At 51.9% G+C, this 20871-nt stretch overlaps 1 protein-coding gene across 1 annotated transcript in view; it reads right to left on the bottom strand.

Annotated features, from left to right (window-relative positions):
• Positions 1 to 20871, bottom strand: part of UPF3B (UPF3B regulator of nonsense mediated mRNA decay) — a 60834-nt gene that overhangs the window by 21913 nt on the left and 18050 nt on the right. The window contains exon 7 of the mRNA XM_075323842.1: positions 7237 to 7280. Within this exon, the coding sequence (XP_075179957.1) occupies positions 7237 to 7280 (44 nt within the window). The remainder of the gene's footprint in view (positions 1 to 7236; positions 7281 to 20871) is intronic.

The following is a 20871-nucleotide window of genomic DNA, read 5'->3' on the forward strand; positions in this document are numbered from 1 at the left end:
GTTGTGGAACTAATTGTCTGAGCTTGCATTATTTCCTATGGGAAAGCTTGCTTTGCTAGACGAGTAAATTGGTTTACAAACACACTCCCAGAACAGATTGTTCTCGTAAACCAAGGTTCCACTGTACCAGGATTTTGCTATATAGGAGAACTTTACGGTGAGGACCCGACCCACAAAGGCCCGCAGTGTTACACACATCAAAGTGCAGCGCATTTCTGTAACTTTGATCACAGATATTTCAGCAACCAAGCATCTAATTTTTCTACAACAGGTATGCCTGGATTCAGCATCCTAGCGCCAGTATGACACTGCCCTTACTTCATATAGCAAAATCCAGCTGGTTGCCTTTAACCCCTTCACGACCTTGGACGGATCTATCCGTCCAGGATCGTGTCCCGTTAAGCCCCGCCCCCTGCCGCGGGCAGGCGGCGTGGATCGGCACACATATCAGCTGTTTTCAACAGCTGACATGTGTGCCTGCTAGCCGCGGGTGGAATCGCTTCCACCCGCGGCCATTAACCCCTTAAATCTTGCTGCCAAAGTCTGGCAGCAAGATTTAAATGCGCGCGGCCATGTTTGTTACTTACCGCCGCCCCCACCGGAAGTCACGTGTGTTATCACGTGACTATCGGTGGTTGCCATTGTAGCACAGGGTCATGTGATGACGCCTGCTGCTATGATGTTTCACTTTCATTTTCCCTCGGCCGAGAGCAGAGGGAAAACCAAAGTGACTGAATCTGCTGTTTACAGCTGTATTGCTGTGATCAGCAGATAGCAATCAACGATCGGATTGCTGATTGCTATAGCCCCCTAGGGGGACTAGTAAAATAAAAAAAAAAAGAAAAAAAAGTTTTAAAAAATAAAAAAAAAACAAAAAACCTAAAAGTTCAAATCACCCCCTTTCCCCCCATTGAAAATTAAAGGGTTAAAAAATAAATAAATATACACATATTTGGTATCGCCGCGTTCAGAAATGCCCGATCAAAATATAAAATCAATTAATCTGATTGGTAAACGGCGTAGTGGCAAAAAAATTCCAAATGCCAAAGAAGGGAATTTTGTTTACTTACCGTAAATTCCTTTTCTTCTAGCTCCTATTGGGAGACCCAGACAATTGGGTGTATAGCTTCTGCCTCCGGAGGCCACACAAAGTATTACACTTTAAAAAGTGTAACCCCTCCCCTTTGCCTATACACCCTCCCGTGGATCACGGGCTCCTCAGTTTTGGTGCAAAAGCAGGAAGGAGAAAACTTATAAATTGGTCTAGGGTAAATTCAATCCGAAGGATGTTCGGAGAACTGAAAACAATGAACCAAAAGAACAATTCAACATGAACAACATGTGTACACAAAAGAACAACCAGCCCGAAGGGCACAGGGGCGGGTGCTGGGTCTCCCAATAGGAGCTAGAAGATAAGGAATTTACGGTAAGTAAACAAAATTCCCTTCTTCTTTGTCGCTCCATTGGGAGACCCAGACAATTGGGACGTCCAAAAGCAGTCCCTGGGTGGGTAAAAGAATACCTCAATAAAAAGAGCCGAAAACGACCCCCTCTTACAGGTGGGCAACCGCCGCCTGAAGGACTCGCCTACCTAGACTGGCGTCTGCCGAAGCATAGGTATGCACTTGATAGTATTTCATGAAAGTGTGCAGACTAGACCACGTAGCTGCCTGACACACCTGCTGAGCCGTAGCCCGGTGCCGCAATGCCCAGGACGCACCCACGGCTCTGGTAGAATGGGCTTTCAGCCCTGAAGGAAGCGGAAACCCAGAAGAACGGTAGGCCTCGAGAATCGGTCCCTTGATCCACCGAGCCAAGGTTCACTTGGAAGCCTGCGAACCCTTACGCTGGCCAACGACAAGGACAAAGAGCGCATCTGAACGACGCAGGGGCGCCGTGCGAGACACGTAGAGTCGGAGTGCTCTCACCAGATCTAAGGAGTGCAAATCCTTTTCACATTGGTGAATTGGATTAGGGCAAAATGAAGGTAAGGAGATATCCTGATTGAGATGAAAAGGAGATACCACCTTAGGGAGAAATTCCGGGACAGGACGCAGAACCACCTTATCCTGGTGAAACACCAGGAAGGGGGCTTTGCATGACAGCGCTGTAAGCTCAGACACTCTCCGGAGTGATGTAACTGCCACTAGAAAGGCCACCTTCTGCGAAAGACGTGATAAAGAGACATCCCGCAGCGGCTCGAAAGGTGGTTTCTGAAGAGCCGTTAGCACCCTGTTAAGATCCCAGGGTTCCAGCGGACGCTTGTAAGGTGGGACTATGTGGCAAACTCCCTGCAGGAACGTGCGGACCTGCGGAAGCCTGGCTAGGCGCTTTTGAAAAAATACGGAGAGCGCCGATACTTGGCCCTTGAGAGAGCCGAGTGACAAACCCTTGTCCATTCCGGATTGAAGGAATGAAAGAAAAGTGGGTAAGGCGAACGGCCATGGAGGAAAACCGTTATCAGAGCACCAGGATAAGAAGATTTGCCAAGACCTGTAATAGATCTTGGCGGACGTTGGTTTCCTGGCCTGTCTCATGGTGGCAATGACATCCTGAGATAACCCTGAAGACGCTGGGACCCAGGACTCAATGGCCACACAGTCAGGTTGAGGGCCACAGAATTCAGATGGAAAAACGGGCCTTGTGACAGCAAGTCTGGGCGGTCTGGAAGCGCCCACGGTTGACCCACCGTGAGATGCCACAGATCCGGGTACCACGACCGCCTCGGCCAGTCTGGAGCGACGAGAATGGCGCGACGGCAGTCGGACCTGATCTTGCGTAACACTCTGGGCAGCATCGCCAGAGGAGGAAACACATAAGGCAGTCGAAACTGCGACCAATCCTGAACTAACGCATCCGCCGCCAGAGCCCTGTGATCTTGAGACCGTGCCAGGAATGCCGGAAGTTTGTTGTTGTGTCGTGACGCCATGAGATCGACGTCCGGCGTTCCCCAGCGGCGACAGATCTCTCTAAACACTTCTGGGTGTAGAGACCATTCCCCCGCATCCATGCCCTGACGACTGAGAAAATCTGCTTCCCAGTTTTCTACGCCCGGGATGTGAACTGCGGAGATGGTGGAGGCTGTGGCTTCCACCCACTGCAGAATCCGCTGGACTTCCTTGAAGGCATGACGACTGCGAGTGCCGCCTTGGTGGTTGATGTATGCGACGGCAGTGGCGTTGTCCGACTGGATACGGATCTGTCTGCCCTCCAGCCACCGATGGAAAGCCAATAGGGCTAGATACACTGCCCTTATCTCCAGAACATTGAGCTGAAGGGAAGACTCTATCGGAGTCCTAAGGCTGTGTTGACACGCCACCCGAGAAGGTGCCCTGACTAGGAGATCGTGTAAGTAGGGAATCACCGAGTGGCCCTGAGAGTGTAGGACCGCCACAACGGATGCCATGACTTTGGTGAAAACCCGTGGGGCTGTCGCCAGGCCGAAAGGCAATGCCACGAACTGAAGGTGTTCGTCCCCGATGGCGAAACGCAAGAAACGTTGATGTTCGGGTGCGATCGGCACGTGGAGATAAGCATCCTTGATGTCGATCGATGCTAGGAAGTCTCCTTGTGACATCGAGGCGATGACCGAGCGGAGAGATTCCATCCGAAACCGTCTGGTTCTCACATGTCTGTTGAGTAGTTTGAGGTCCAGAACGGGACGGAATGATCCGTCCTTTTTTGGCACCACGAACAAGTTGGAGTAAAAGCTGCGACCACGTTCCTGAGGGGGAACGGGGATCACAACTCCTTCTGTCTTCAGAGCGTCCACTGCCTGAAAAAGTGCGTCGGCCTGAGCGGGGGGCGGAGAGGTTCTGAAGAAACGAGCCGGAGGACGAGAGCTGAACTCTATCCTGTAACCGTGAGACAGAATGTCTCTCACCCATCGGTCTTGAACATGTGGCCACCAGGCATCGCCAAAGCGGGAGAGCCTGCCACCGACCGAGGATGCGGCTAGGGGAGGCCGAGAGTCATGAGGAGGCCGCCTTGGAGGCAGTGCCTCCTGCGGCCTTTTGGGGGCGTGACTTGGAGCGCCACGCATAGGAGTTCCTCTGGCCTTTCTCCGGCCTGCTGGACGAAGAGGATTGGGGCTTGGCGGAGGGACGAAAGGACCGAAACCTCGATTGTATTTTCCGTTGCTGAGGTCTCTTAGGTTTGGACTGGGGTAAGGAGGAGTCCTTTCCCTTGGATTCCTTAATAATCTCATCCAATCGTTCGCCAAACAAGCGGTCGCCAGAAAACGGCAAACCGGTTAAGAACCTCTTGGAGGCCGAGTCTGCCTTCCATTCGCGCAGCCACATGGCCCTGCGGACTGCCACAGAATTAGCGGATGCCACCGCTGTACGGCTAGCAGAGTCTAGGACTGCGTTCATGGCGTAGAAAGAAAAAGCTGACGTTTGAGAAGTCAGAGACGCAACCTGCGGAGCAGAATTACGTGTGACAGCATTAATCTCAGCCAGACAAGCTGAGATAGCTTGGAGTGCCCACACGGCTGCAAAGGCCGGGGAAAAAGACGTGCCCGTGGCTTCATAGATGGACTTCACCAGGAGCTCTATCTGCCTGTCAGTGGCATCCTTTAGCGATGAGCCATCTGCAACCGATACCACAGATCTAGCCGCCAATCTAGAGACTGGAGGATCCACCTTGGGACAATGAGCCCAACCCTTAACTGCTTCAGAGGGGAAGGGGTAACGTGTGTCAGTGAGGCGCTTAGTAAAGCGCTTGTCCGGAACCGCTCTGGGCTTCTGGACAGCATCTCTGAAGTTAGAGTGATCGAAAAACGCACTACGTGTACGTTTGGGGAACCGAAACTGGTGTTTCTCTTGCTGAGACGCCGACTCCTCTACAGTAGGAGGCGGGGGAGAGAGATCCAACACCTGGTTGATGGACGAGATAAGATCATTCACTAAGGCGTCCCCTTCAGGTGTATCAAGGTTGAGGGCGACGTCAGGGTCAGAGCCCTGAGCTGCGACGTCCGCCTCGTCCTCCAGCGAGTCCTCAAGCTGGGAACCCGAGCAGCGTGAAAAAGTCGGGGAAGATTCCCAGCGAGCCCGCTTAGCCTGTCTAGGACTGTGGTCCGGGCAGGAGTCCTCCACGTGAGACCTAGGGCCCAACCTGGGAGCACGCTGCGGTGCGGACCGAGAGGGGCCTGGAGGCGACGATCCAACAGGGGCCGGGGCCTATGTAAGGACCGGTCTGGACTGCAAAGCTTCTAGCAGCTTGGCAGACCATTTGTCCATAGACTGAGCCATGGATTGTGAAAGTGACTCAGAGAGTTTCTCAGCAAAAGAGGCGAACTCTGTCCCTGCCGCCTGGACAGGGGGAGCAGGGGGGGTCTACATGAGCCGAGGGGCCCACTAGTGACCGAGGCTCCGGCTGAGCAAGCGAAACAGGGGTCGAGCATTGCTCACAGTGAGGGTAGGTGGAACCCGCAGGTAACATAGCCCCACAAGAGGTACAGGCCGCAAAAAAACCCTGTGCCTTAGCACCTTTGCTCCTTGTGGACGACATGCTGTTGTCTCCTAGGAGAATGATCACTGAGGGTATATTGGAAAGGGTATACAGCCCGACCGAACAGAAATATATATATATAAATACGTATCTATTCCGGCACCCTAGGGGGACCAGCACCGGGTGACCGGTGTGGCTTACCGACCTCTAAAAAGCGGAGTGTGTGTCCTCCAGATTCCCTGCCTTAGGTCCCCCGGAGCTGCAGAGCTCTTCCCTGAGAATCCTCCACCGGCAGAATGCCAAAAAAATGGCTGCCGGAGCTCTCAGGGGAGGAGTTGAGCCGTGGGCGGCACCAGGAAAGTGCGGGAATCTGGGGTCCCCACAGTGATCAGTGAGGGGGGAGGAAACATACAGGATGCTCCGGCCCTCACATCCGACGTCAGGTCGGCAGTCCCGCCCTTACCCCTGACAGGCAGGGATTTTTGCTACTAGGCCGCGATGAACTAAATTTGAAACCGCGCCCGACAAGCAGGCACGGTCGGCGCGGAAGTCCGCCGGGCTTCTCAATTCAGCAGCTGCTGCAGCGTCTGGGAAGAAGGCGCTCCCTGCACAGTCCCCATGGGGACACAGAGTACCTTAGAGTTGCAGGGCCCGGTCCCTGAGGATGAATAGACTCCGGTCCGGCAGATTCCCACAGGGGCTGCGGAGGGAGCACGGTCCCAGTAAATGGATGACCAGTCAGGATCCCACTTCTCCCAGAGCCGCTAAGGGATGGTGAAGGAGACGGCATGAGGCTCCGGCCTTTGTACCCGCAATGGGTACCTCAACCTTAACAACACCGCCGACGTAGTGGGGTGAGAAGGGAACATGCCGGGGGCCCCTCTTTTCTTCCAACCGATATAACTAATATGAGAATGCATGAGTGGATGTGTGCCCCCTTCCACACAGAGCATAAAACTGAGGAGCCCGTGATCCACGGGAGGGTGTATAGGCAGAGGGGAGGGGGTTGCACTTTTTAAAGTGTAATACTTTGTGTGGCCTCCGGAGGCAGAAGCTATACACCCAATTGTCTGGGTCTCCCAATGGAGCGACAAAGAAATTACGTTTTTTGGTCGCCGCAAGTTTTACGCAAAATGCAATAACAGGCGATCAAAATGTAGCATCTGCGCAAAAATGGTACCATTATAAACGTCAGCTCGAGACGCAAAAAATAAGCCATCACTGAGCCATAGATCCAAAAAAATAAGAACGCTACGTGTTTCGGAAAATGGCGCAAAACGTGCGCCACGTTTATTGGACAAACTTGTGAATTTTTTTTAACCCCTTAGATACAAGTAAACCTATACATGTTTGGTGTCTACAAACTCGCACCGATCTGAGGCATCACATAGATACATCAGTTTTATCATATAGTGAACACGGTGAATAAAATATCCCAAAAACTATTGTACAATCCCACTTTTTTTGCAATTTTTCCGCACTTGGAATTTTTTTGCCGTTTTCCAGTACACTATATGGTAAAACTTATGATTTCATTTAAAAGTACAACTCGTCCCGCAAAAAACAAGCCCTCATATGGCAAGATTGACGGAATAATAAAAAAGTTACGGCTCTCGGAAGAAAAGGAGCAAAAAACAAAAACACAAAAACGGAAAGTGCCCGGGGGCTGAAGGGGTTAATTACTACACTATAGAATGAAAAGAATAGGTGAACAATATATAACATAACTAATAGGATCAGGAACATGGCAAACTATAAAAATCATAAGAAAGAGGACATTCTTACCTGCCTATTTTTTAAGAAGCTTAACAATGGAGTGGTCTTCTTGGCTATACAAGAAAGTGAAAATAATTAGTTGTCAAAAGATTTCCCTTTTAACAGTCTGAGAAGCCATACCATTCAGGTAATGTTCTTATGTGTTTCAATGATAAAAAAAAAAAGTTAAAATGTGCAGCTAAATAATAAGTACTTTGGAAGTGTTTAATATTAATACATCATGTCAACCTGATGAAAGCTCCTGGGGTGCCCCACTGTGAGCAGCTCTGCCTCCCAATACTTTCCTGTTGGTGGTGTATGTAAGAGAGGCTGGATGACTATTTTGATGGTAAGAGCCCCTTCATGACAGTTATCAACATTCAAAATCCACAGCCCTTTTGATACAGCTCGACAACCCCCTATATAAGGAATATTTTTTATCATGAAATTACTTAATGTTTAATTAAGGTTTTTATATCATAAATTTCATTAAAAAAAAAACAAACAAAAAACACACAACAAAAGTAATTTTGCAATTTTCACACTGGGGCTATTTTAGATTCATAATTCTTCTCCTTTTAAGAAGAGTTTACAGCAGTTTCCTTTTTATAGGAGCCATAACTACAACCCCAGGTAATAAATATCTATATAAAAAAAAAATCCATTCACAATAGGCGATGTCACAGCTGACTCTGCTCCCCGTGCCTTCACAATCACCGTTGCACATGCTCATTAAATGCTTCAATACAAAAGATTTTGTCAGTCTGATGAATGCTAATGTACATGTGCATTTCCTGAAACAGGAAGTAAAATAAATAAATAAAAAAAAGCAGCAATAGTCAGTATTGCAAGATTTAATCTAATATATAAAGCTGAGTGTATGTATGCATGTGTGTGTGTGTGTGTGTATGTCCGCTAAAGGAATCTGTACTGTCGTATTTACAATCACGAAATTTTGCACAGACACTTCATGTGACCCAGGGAACGTCGCAGACTATATTTTGACAGGAAAATTTAACCCTGCGCTTTACAGTTACTCTCCAAAAAAACATGCCTTCATTAAAGTAAATGGAGCCTGGAACTACTGGTTTTAATAGCAGCTGTGATTGGTTGCTATAGGAACAAAGAAGGGAATTTTGTTACTTACCGTAAATTCCTTTTCTTCTAGCTCCTATTGGGAGACCCAGACGATTGGGTGTATAGCTACTGCCTCCGGAGGCCACACAAAGCATTACACTAAAAAGTGTAAGGCCCCTCCCCTTCTGGCTATACACCCCCAGTGGGATCACTGGCTCACCAGTTTTAGTGCAAAAGCAAGAAGGAGGAAAGCCAATAACTTGGTTAAACAAATTCACTCCGAGTAACATCGGAGAACTGAAAAACCGTTCAACATGAACAACATGTGTACCCGAAAAAACCCAAAAATCCCGAAGGACAACAGGGCGGGTGCTGGGTCTCCCAATAGGAGCTAGAAGAAAAGGAATTTACGGTAAGTAACAAAATTCCCTTCTTCTTCGTCGCTCCATTGGGAGACCCAGACGATTGGGACGTCCAAAAGCTGTCCCTGGGTGGGTAAAGAAATACCTCATGTTAGAGCTGCGAAGACAGCCCTCCCCTACGGGGAGGCAACTGCCGCCTGCAGGACTCTTCTACCTAGGCTGGCGTCCGCCGAAGCATAGGTATGCACCTGATAATGTTTGGTGAAAGTGTGCAGACTCGACCAGGTAGCTGCCTGGCACACCTGTTGAGCCGTAGCCTGGTGTCGTAATGCCCAGGACGCACCCACGGCTCTGGTAGAATGGGCCTTCAGCCCTGATGGAACCGGAAGCCCGGCAGAACGGTAGGCTTCAAGAATTGGTTCTTTGATCCATCGAGCCAGGGTGGCCTTAGAAGCCTGCGACCCTTTGCGCTTACCGGCGACAAGGACAAAGAGTGCATCCGAACGGCGCAGGGGCGCCGTGCGGGAAATGTAGATTCTGAGTGCTCTCACCAGATCTAACAAATGTAAATCCTTCTCATACCGATGAACTGCATGAGGACAAAACGAAGGCAAAGAGATATCCTGATTAAGATGAAAAGAGGATACCACCTTCGGGAGAAACTCCTGAATGGGGCGCAGCACTACCTAGTCCTGGTGGAAGACCAGGAAGGGAGCCTTGGAAGACAGCGCTGCTAGCTCAGACACTCTCCGAAGAGATGTGATCGCTACCAGAAAAGCCACTTTTCTGTGATAGTCTAGAAAGTGAAACCTCCCTCAGAGGCTCGAAGGGCGGCTTCTGGAGGGCAACTAGTACCCTGTTCAGATCCCATGGATCTAACGGCCGCTTGTCCGGGGGTACGATATGACAAACCCCCTGCAGGAACGTGCGCACCTTAGGAAGTCGTGCTAGACGCTTCTGAAAAGAGACGGATAGCGCCGAGACTTGCCCTTTAAGGGAGCCGAGCGACAAACCTTTTTCTAACCCCGATTGCAGGAAAGAAAGAAAGGTAGGCAATGCAAATGGCCAGGGAGACACTCCCTGAGCCGAGCACCAGGATAAGAATATCCTCCACGTTCTGTGGTAGATCTTAGCGGACGTGGGCTTCCTAGCCTGTCTCATGGTGGCAACGACCCCTTGGGATAATCCTGAAGACCCTAGGATCCAGGACTCAATGGCCACACAGTCAGGTTCAGGGCCGCAGAATTCCGATGGAAAAACGGCCCTTGGGACAGTAAGTCTGGTCGGTCTGGTAGTGCTCACGGTTGGCCGACCGTGAGATGCCACAGATCCGGATACCACGCCCTCCTTGGCCAGTCTGGGGCGACGAGTATGACGCGGCTGCAGTCGGATCTGATCTTTGCGTAGCACTCTGGGCAAGAGTGCCAGAGGTGGAAACACATAAGGGAGCCGGAACTGCGACCAATCTTGCACTAAGGCGTCTGCCGCCAGAGCTCTGTGATCGCGGGACCGTGCTATGAAGGTTGGGACCTTGTTGTTGTGCCTGGACGCCATTAGGTCGACGTCCGGCCTTCACCAGCGGCTACAGATTTCCTGAAACACGTCCGGGTGAAGGGACCATTCCCCTGCGTCCATGCCCTGGCGGCTGAGGAAGTCTGCTTCCCAGTTTTCTACGCCGGGGATGTGAACTGCGGATACGGTGGAGGCCGTGGCTTCCACCCACATCATAATCCGCCGGACTTCCTGGAAGGCTTGCCGACTGCGTGTCCCCCCTTGGTGATTGATGTATGCCACCGCTGTGGAGTTGTCCGATTGAATTCGGATTTGCTTCCCTTCCAGCCACTGTTGGAAGGCTAGTAGGGCCAGATACGCTGCTCTGATTTCCAGAACATTGATCTGAAGGGTGGACTCCTGCTGAGTCCACGTACCCTGAGCCCTGTGGTGGAGAAACACTGCTCCCCACCCTGACAGACTCGCGTCTGTCGTGACTACCGCCCAAGACGGTGGTAGGAAGGATCTCCCCTGTGATAATGAGGTGGGAAGAAGCCACCATTGCAGAGAGTCCTTGGCCGTCTGTGAAAGGGATACTTTCCTGTTCAGGGATGTTGACTTCCCGTCCCATTGGCGGAGAATGTCCCAATAAAGAGGACGCAGATGAAACTGCGCAAACGGAACCGCCTCCATTGCCGCCACCATCTTCCCGAGGAAGTGCATGAGGCGTCTTAAGGAGTGCGACTGACCGTGACGGAGAGTCTGCACCCCGGTCTGTAGTGACCGCTGCTTGTCCAGCGGAAGCTTCACTAGCGCTGAGAGGGTATGAAACTCCATGCCAAGATACGTTAGTGATTGGGTCGGTGACAGGTTTGACTTTGAGAAGTTGATGATCCACTCGAACGTCTGGAGAGTCTCCAGCGCAACATTCAGGCTGAGTTGGCATGCCTCTTGAGAGGGTGCCTTGACAAGTAGATCGTCCAAGTAAGGGATCACAGAGTGTCCCTGTGAGTGCAAGACTGCTACCACTGCCGCCATGACCTTGGTGAACACCCGTGGGGCTGTCGCCAGACCAAATGGCAGAGCTACGAACTGGAGATGTTCGTCTCCTATCACAAAACGTAGAAAAACGTTGGTGCTCTGTAGCAATCGGCACGTGGAGATAAGCATCTTTGATGTCTATTGATGCTAGGAAATTTCCTTGAGACATTGAGGCAATGACGGAGCGGAGGGTTTCATCCGGAACCGCCTGGCCTCCGCGTGCTTGTTGAGCAGCTTTGGGTCCAGAACGGAACGGAAGGAGCCGTCCTTTTTTGGCACCACGACCAGATTGGAGGAAAACCGTGTCTTGTTCCTGAAGAGGAACAGGGATTACCACTCCTTCTGCCTGCAGAAGAGCATCGGCTCGGTGGGGAGGTGGGGACGTTCTGAAGAATCGAGTCGGAGGACGAGAACAGAACTCTGTCCTGTGCACGTGGGCACAAGTGTCCCTCACCCACCGGTCTGTGACCTGTGGCAGCTAAATGTCGCCAAAGGCGAGCGAGTCTGCCATCAACCGCGGATGCGGAGAGATGAGAGAGCTGAGAGTCATGAGGAGACCGCCCTGATAGCGGTTCCTCCGGCTGCCTTCCTTGGGCGTGATTGAGCCCCCGGAAGCTGAGCCCCTCTGAGGCTTTTCAGCTCTTTGGACGAGGACAATTGGGACCTGCCCGAGCTTGGGAAGGACCGAAACCTCGACTGTCCTTCCAGGACAGCATTAATAGGGTAAGTCGCAATGCAGACATTGCGAGGTTACGGACGCCCCTGCGGCACAAATGTACATATGCTCAAGACCAGCTGTGCAAGAACAGCTGAAAAGCTTAGGGTGCCCATACGGCTGTAAATGCCGGAGCAACCGACACGCCGATAGCCTCATAGACAGATTTCAACCAGAGTCCATCTGTCTAGCATCTTTAAGTGAAGTCCCATCTCCACTGCAACTATAGCTCTAGCCGCAAGCCTGGAGATTGGAGAATCCACCTTTGGACCCTGAGTCCCGCGCTTGACCACGCCAGGGGGAAAGAAGGGAATTTTGTTTACTTACCGTAAATTCCTTTTCTTCTAGCTCCAATTGGGAGACCCAGACAATTGGGTGTATAGCTATTGCCTCTGGAGGCCACACAAAGTATTACACTTAAAAGTGTAAGGCCCCTCCCCTTCTGGCTATACACCCCCAGTGGGATCACTGGCTCACCAGTTTTAGTGCCAAAGCAAGAAGGAGGAAAGCCAATAACTGGTTTAAAGACCAATTCAATCCGAGGAAACATCGGAGAACTGAACCATACCACATGAACAACATGTGTACCCGAAAAAACAGAAAAACCCCGAGAAAACAGGGCGGGTGCTGGGTCTCCCAATTGGAGCTAGAAGAAAAGGAATTTACGGTAAGTAAACAAAATTCCCTTCTTCTTTGTCGCTCCATTGGGAGACCCAGACAATTGGGATGTCCAAAAGCAATCCCTGGGTGGGTAAAAGAATACCTCATGATAGGGCCGTCAAACGGCCCTCTCCTACAGGTGGCCAACCGCCGCCTGAATGATTTATCTACCTAGGCTGGCGTCTGCCGAAGCGTAGGTATGCATCTGATAATGCTTGGTAAAAGTAAGTAGACTCGACCAGGTGGGTGCCTGACACACCTGCTGAGCCGTAGCCTGGTGCCGTAATGCCCAGGATGCACCCACGGCTCTGGTAGAATGGGCCTTCGGCCTTGAGAGAACCAGAAGCCCAGTAGAACTGTAGGTTTCAAGAATTGGTTCCTCGAGCCCCCGAGCAAGGGTGGATCTGGAAGCTTGCGACTGTTTACGCCGACCAGCGACAAGGACAAAGAGTGCATCCGGGTGGCGCAGGAGCGCCATGCGGGAAGTAGAACCTGAGTGCTCTCACCAGAACCAACAGATGCAAATATTTCTGAAATTGATGGACTGGACGAGGACACAAAGAAGGTGAGGTGATATCCTGATTGATATGAAAATGGGATACCACCTTAGGGAGAAATTCCGGAACCGGACGCAGAACTACCCTGTCCTGGTGAAGGACCAGGAAGGGAGTTTGTATGAGAGCGTTGCTAGCTCGGAAACTCTCCTAAGAGACGAGACCGTTACTAGAAGGCCACTTCCCGTGAAAAACGGGAAGGGAGACATCCTTCAAAGGCTCGAAAGGCGGCATCTGGAGAGCAATTAGAACCTTGTTCAGATCTCAGGGCTCTAACGGCCGCTTGTACGGAGTGCTGAGAAGACAAACTCCCCGTAGGAACGTGCGTACCTGAGGAAGTCGTCGTTTCTGAAAAAATACAGATAGCGCTGAGACTTGTCCCTAAAGGGAACTGAGCGACAACCCATTTTCCTACCTAGATTGTAGGAAGGAAGGAAACATAGACGATGCAACCGGCCAGGGAGAAACACCCTGCGCCGAGCACCGAGATAAGAACATCTTCCACGTCCTGTGGTCAATCTTGGCGGACGTTGGTATGCTAGCCTGTCTCATGGTGGCAACCACGTCCTGAGGTAATCCTGACGACACTAGGTTCCAGGACTCAATGCTACACCATCCGGTTGAGGGCCGTAGAATTCAAATGGAAGAATGGCCCTTGAGACAGCCAGTCTGATTGGTCTGGTAGTGCCCCCGGTTAGCCTACCGTGAGGCACCACAGAACCGAGTACCACAACATCCTCGGCCAATTTGTAGCGACGAGGATGGCGCGGCCGCAGTCGGTCTTGATCTAGCGCAGTACTCTGGGCAACAATGCCAGAGGTGGCACCTAAGGTAGCTGGAACTGCGACCAATGCTGAACTAAGGCGTTTGCCGCCAGAGCTCGATGATTGTGAAACCGTGCCATGAAGCTGGCACATTGTTGTTGTGCCGTGACGCCATTAGATCGACGTCCGGCCTCTGTCAGCGGCGCCAGATCTCCTGAAACCCGTCCGGGTGAGGAGACCATACTCTTTCGGCCACACCTCAGCGACTTAGGAAGTCAGCTTCCTAGTTTCCACACTTGGGATGTGAATTGTGGATATGGTGGATGCCGTGTCTTCCACCCACATCAGAACCTGCCGGACTTCCTGGAAGGCTTGCCGGTTGCGCGTTCTTCCTTGGTGGTTGATGTATGCCACCGCTGTGGAGCTGTCCGACTGAAGTCGGATATGCTTGCTTTCCAGCCGCTGTTGGAAGGATTGTAGGGCAAGATACACTGCTCTGTGTTCAAGAACATTGATCTGAAGAGTGGACTCTTGCTGAGTCCACGTACCCTGAGCGCTGTAGTGGAGAAAAACTGCTCCCCACCCTGATAGACTCGCGTCTGTCGTAACTATCGCCCAGGACGGGGATAGGAAGGACCTTCTTTTTGACCAAGAGGTGAGAAGAAGCCACCACCGTAGAGATTCCTTGGCCGCCTGAGAAAGAACGACGACTCTGTTGAGGGACGTCGACTCCTCGTCCCATTGGCGGAGAATGTCCCATTGTAGTGGACGCAGTAAAACTGCGCGAAAGGAACTGCCTCCATTGCTACCATCTTACGTAGGAAGTGCATGAGGCGTCTCAATGTGTGCGACTGGTTCTTAAAGAAGAGCTTGCAACCCGTAGTGAATGCTGTTTGTCTAGCGGCAGCTTCACTATCGCTGAGAGAGTAAGAAACTCTATGCCTAGATATGTTATCGATAGGGTCGGGGTCGGATCTGACTTTAAAAAGTTGATGATCCACCCAAAACTCTAGAGAGTCTCCAGCGCAACGTTCGGGCAGTGTTGGCATGTTTCCTAAGAGAGTGCCTTGACAAGTAGATCGTCTAAATACGGGACCACAGAGTGACCCTGAGAGTGCAGGACTGTGACTACTGCTGCCCTGACCTTGGCGAAGACCAGTTGACTGTCGCTAGCCGGAAGGTAGAGCTACGAACAGAGGGTGTTCGTCTCCTATAACGAAGCGTAGAAACGCTAGTGCTCTGGATCAATCGGCACGTGTGGATAAGCATCCTTGATGCCTAATGATGCTAGGAAATATCCTTGGGACCGTGAGGCGATGACATGGCGGAGGGATTCCATCCGGAACCGCCTGGTGTCCACGAGCTTGCTGAGCATTTTTAGATCCAGAACGGGACGGAACGGCCCGTTGTTATAGGTACCGCAAAGAATTTGGGGTAAAAACCGTGACCTTGTTCCTGAAGAGGAACGGGGGTCATCACTCTTTCTGCCTATAGAGTGCACCCTGTTTGCAGAAGAGCAGCGGCCCGGCCGGGAGGTGGAGAAATTCTGAAGAATCGAGTTGGAGGACGAGAAGTGAGCTCTATCCTGTACCCGTGAGACAGAATGTCTCACACTCAATGGTCATTGACCTATGGCAGCTAAATATCGCCGAGGCGGGAGAGCCTGCTACCGACCGAGGCCGCAAGTCATGAGGAAGCCGCCTTGGAAGCGGGTTTTCAGACTGTCGCTTTTTTGGGCGAGACTGAGCCCGCTAAGAATCTTAGCTCCTCTGATCCTTTTGAGTCCACATTGGACGAGGAAAAATGGGACCTGCCCGAGCCTCGAAAAGGCCGAAAACCCCGACTGCCTCTTGCTCTGTTGGGGTTTGTTGTGTCCGGGCTGAGGAAAGGATGAATCCTTACCCCTGGACTGTTTGATGGTTACATCCAACGCTCACCAAACAGTCGGTCAGCAGAAAAAGGCAACTGGTTAGGCAACCTTTTTTGGAAGCAGAATCTGCCTTCCATTCACTTAACGAGCAGACCAGGCTCTGCTTAAAAACACGGAGTAGCGGAGGCTACCGCCGCACGGTTCGCAGAGTCCAGGACAACCTGAATCGCGTAAGAAACAAATGCAGACATTTGAGAGGTTAAGGATGCCACCTGCGGCACAGATGTACGTGTAACCGTGTCAATCTGTGTAAGACAAGCTGAAATAGCTTGGAGTGCCCCAAGGGAGAGAATGCCGGAGCCAACGGTGCGCCGACAGCCTCATAGATGGCTTTCGACCAGAGATCCATCTGTCTGTCAGTGGCATCTTTGAGTTTGCAGTTCCATCTCCCACTGCAACTATGGATCTAGCTACAAGCCTGGAGATTGGAGGATGCCGCTCGGGACATTGGGTCCAGTCCTTGACCAAGTCAGGGGACAGGGATAACGTGTATCCTAAGCCGTTTGGAGAAGCGCATATCTGGATAAGCGTGGTGTTCCTGGACTGCCTCTCTGAAGGCAGAGTGGTCCAGAAAAATACGTGAAGCTGACTCCTCCACTGGAGGAGCTGTGAGAAATAACCCACATTCTATAGATGGACGCTATAAGATTATTTACTATGGCGTCACAATCAGGTGTATCCAGATTGAGAGCGGTCTCAGGATCAGAATCCTGAGCCGCTACTTCCGCCTCATTACACAGCGAGTCCTTCTGTTAGGACCCTGATGAAACCGAGGCCGCTCATAGCGAGCCCACTTAGGCTGTCTGGGACTGACGTCCGTGCAGAGCCGTGACTCTGGGTTAGTTATTCACACTGAGGGGGGCCATGGATCAATGATTCAACAGTGCCCATATTGTGAGAGACATGTCCGGACTGCTAGGCTTCTAGTATCATAGCCATAGTCTCAGAAAAACTGTCAGTAAATACTGCAGACACCGTCCTCATCCCCTGGCCATTAGTGCATACAGTGGGAGTCTATGTACCTGCCGGCCGTATAGCCGTACATGCTGTACCAGCTGTATAGAAAAACATGTGGTTCTGCACCTTTGTTTTACACAGAGAATATGCTGATAACTCCTCCGCATAATCCAGGAGGGTATATACAACGTGCGACCAAACAGTGCAATGTATATAGTACAAGCATATCTATAAGTGCACTTCTGCACTAGTGGGGTTAGCACCACAGGTGCTGCTTAACGCCTGTTACAGCGATTGTGTGACTATCAGAATGCCAGGGTCTTCCACACTTGTCTCTGTATCGTACAGAAACTGACACTAATGGCTGCCGGTGTCCTTGTAGAGAAGGAAGCCGTGGGCGTGCCTGAGAAAGTGCGGGAATCCGGATTCACAGTGCACACAGTGAGAGGGGTGGAGTATGCAAAACATACTCCAGCTCTCAGCTCTGCTCTATGCAGCGTCACGCCCCTACCCTGACTGTCAGGGCTGTGGGCGGTAACGAAGGGAGACTAGGCCCAGAAGCCGGGGACTCGAGTTATCAGCGCGGCCGCCGTAAAAGCGCGGGCCGCGCTGAAGTCCCCGGCGCACCACAAGTGCCAGCCGCGCCGCTGCCAGCGGCCGGCGCGACCGATTCCTGGAAGTGGCCAGCGTCCCGCCCCTCTCCTGACTGGCAGGTCTGGGGGCGGGAACGAACGGAAGCAGGCCGCAAAAGCCGGGGACTCTAGTTATCAGCGCGGCCGCCGTAAAAGCGCAGGCCGCGCTGAAGTCCCCGGCGCACTACAAGTGCCAGCCGCGCCGCAGTCCCAGCGGCCGGCGCGACCAATTCCCATAAGTGAGCCTGCTTCAGCAAAGCTGAATGAGGCCATGGCACAGGCGCCGCAGCGCTGATGTCCCCCGGCGCACTACAACACCCAGCATGCTGCGGTGTGAGCGCCAAATGCACGGGGACACAGAGTACCTTGAGGAAGCAGGGCCATGTCCCTGACGTACTCCGCTCCATCCAGCATCTTCTCCAGGGGCTGTAGATGGAGCACGGTCTCAGTGCCTGGAGACCGGTAAATCCCACTTCACCCAGAGCCCTGTAAAAAGGGATGGGGAAGGAATCAGCATGTGGGCTCCTGCCGCCGTACCCGCAATGGGTACCTCAACCTTACAAACACCTCCGACATACAGTGGGGTGAGAAGGGAGCATGCTGGGGACACTATATGTGTCCTCTTTTCTTCCATCCGACATAGTCAGCAGCTGCTGCTGACTAAAAAGTGGAGCTATGCGTGGATGTGTTGCCTCCTTCGCACAAAGCACAAAACTGGTGAGCCAGTGATCCCACTGGGGGTGTATAGCCAGAAGGGGAGGGGCCTTACACTTTTAAGTGTAATACTTTGTGTGGCCTCCAGAGGCAATAGCTATACACCCAATTGTCTGGGTCTCCCAATGGAGCGACAAAGAAAGGATAACGTGTATCCTTAATACGTTTGGAGAAAACGCTTATCTGGTAAGCGTGGTGTTCCTGGACTGCTTCTCTGAGGTCAGCGTGGCCAGAAAAATACTCAATATACGTTTGAGCTACTGAAATGGGACTTCTCCTGCTGTGAAGCTGACTCCTCCGCTGGGGGAGCTGAGGGAGAAAGATCCAACATTCCATTGATGGCCGCTTTCCAAATGATGGTGGCCAGGGAGCAATGATCCAGATTGCCCATGGCCTGTCCGGACTGCAAGTCTCTATCCCATTGCAACTCCATCCCTGTCCTTGGACAGGGTTGACAGGTGGTTCCTTTGGCCACGTCTAGTAGAGACCCCAGCAGACCAAGTGCTACAGGGGAGCATTGCACACAATGGGGTTCAGTGCCGTGGAACAGTATCACATGCAGTAAAAACAGCATCGAAAGCCTGTGTTGCATATATGCTGCTGCCGGCTAGCCATCTAGGATATAGAGCCAAGAATGGCGACCGTACAGTGCAATGTATAGCATACAAGCATAAAGTACAAATGAACACTGCAGCACATGCAATACAAGCAGCATAGAAAGCCTGTGCCTTGGCACCCCTGCTTTTCTGCTGCTGAAGACTAGCCATCTAGGGGAATATAGCCCAGAATAGCGACCATACAGTGCAATGTATAGCATACAAGCATAAGTACAAATGAACACTGCAACCCCTGCAATACAAGCAGCATAGAAAAAACCTGTGCCTCAGCACCCCTGCTTTTCTGCTGCTGTAGCCTAGTCATTCTAGGCGAAAATAGCCCAGACTAGGGACCGTACAGTGCAGTGTATAGCATACAAGCATAAATACACATGAACACTTCAGCACATGCAATACAAGCAGCCTAGAAAGCCTGTGCCTTAGCACCCCTGCTTTCCTGCTGCTGATGTGTCACCATCTAAGAGGGCATATAGCCAAAAATAGCGACCTATGCAGTGTAAGCATAAAAATACAAATGGACAACTGCGGTATTTAGTGGGGTCAGCACTTCATGTGCCGCTTACCGCCCGCCTATAAGCGGGTGTGTGGTCGCCCTAGTCCTGTGCCTGGTTGCCCAGAGTCCGATCTCTCAGCTCGGACTGCAGGAATGGCTGCCGGCGTCCTTCTCCAGCTCGTGTGAGTAGGGGCGGGCCGTGGGCGTGCCCCCAAGTCAGAGCGGGAAACCTGCGTCCCACAGTGTCCAGTGAGAGGGCTGGAGCATGTAAATCAGGCTCCAGCCCTCGGCGCTGCTGATTGTACAGCGTCTCTCCCCTACCCTGATTGACAGGGTGGGGGCGGGAACGAAGCGGAGCTAGGCCGCAAAAGCCGGGGACTGGATTTATAAGCGCCGCCGCCGTAAAAGCGCGGTCGGCTCTAAGTCCCCGGCGCACTACAAGTCCCAGCCGCGCCGCCGCTCCCGGAGCGTCCGGCGCGGTAGTTCCCCATACATAAAGTCACTCAGCTAGGCTGCAGTGACTGTAACCCTTTACTGTCCCCGGCGCACTAGCACACCCAGCAAGTCTGGAGTGTGCTGTGCCTGTGTGTACGGGGACACAGAGTACCTGAATGGTGCAGGGCCATGTCCCTGAACGGTACCCAGCTCCGTATCCAGCAGGTTCAATGGGTCTGTGGATGGAGCCCGGCCTCAGGGCTTTGGGGCCGGTAAGATCCCACTTCCTCAGAGCCCCTCAGGGGGATGTGGAAGGAAAACAGCATGTGGGCTCCAGCCGCCGTACCAGCAATAGGTACCTCAACCTTACAAACCACCAGCGGGGTGAGAAGGGAGCATGCTGGGGGCCCTATATGGGCCCTCTTTTCTTCCATCCGATATAGTCAGCAGCTACTGCTGACTAAACAGTGGAGCTATGCGTGGATGTCTGACCTCCTTCGCACAAAGCAGAAAACTGGTGAGCCAGTGATCCCACTGGGGGTGTATAGCCAGAAGGGGAGGGGCCTTACACTTTTTAGTGTAATGCTTTGTGTGGCCTCCGGAGGCAGTAGCTATACACCCAATCGTCTGGGTCTCCCAATGGAGCGACGAAGAAAGACATTGTTAGTATAAGAAGGTTATGTGTCAGGTAATATAATGTCGGTGGGGAGACTGATAGAGAGACACAGACAGACACAGACCGGGAAAGAGGCAGACACGGGGAAAGAGTCAGAGACAGACACAGAGATAGAGAGACAGACATAGAAATAGACAGACAGAGACAGACACAGACAGACAAGGAAAGAGACAGACAGCGACAAACAGACAGATGAACTTATGGAGAAAATGGCACTCACCAGTTCTTGCTGTGCAGAGGATTCTTTATTCAAATGTGGAGGTTACATATGTGGGGCTGGCGGGGAGGGAGCGGACCACCCGACACGTCAGACGACGGCCGTTTCGCATTTTTACTCAGTGCTTCAGCTGGTCGGAGTCCAGCTGAGGCACTGAGTGAAAGTGCGAAAAGGCCGTCGTCTGACGTGTCGGGTGGTCCGCTCCCTCCCCGCCAGCCCCACATATGTAACCTCCACATTTGAATAAAGAATCCTATGCACAGCAAGAACTGGTGAGTGCCATTTTCTCCATAAGTTCATGTGGATATATTCTCTTCTAAAATGAGCACA

Source organism: Anomaloglossus baeobatrachus, chromosome 9 (genome assembly GCF_048569485.1).
Source record: "Anomaloglossus baeobatrachus isolate aAnoBae1 chromosome 9, aAnoBae1.hap1, whole genome shotgun sequence".
In the NCBI taxonomy this organism is placed as follows: domain Eukaryota; kingdom Metazoa; phylum Chordata; class Amphibia; order Anura; family Aromobatidae; genus Anomaloglossus; species Anomaloglossus baeobatrachus.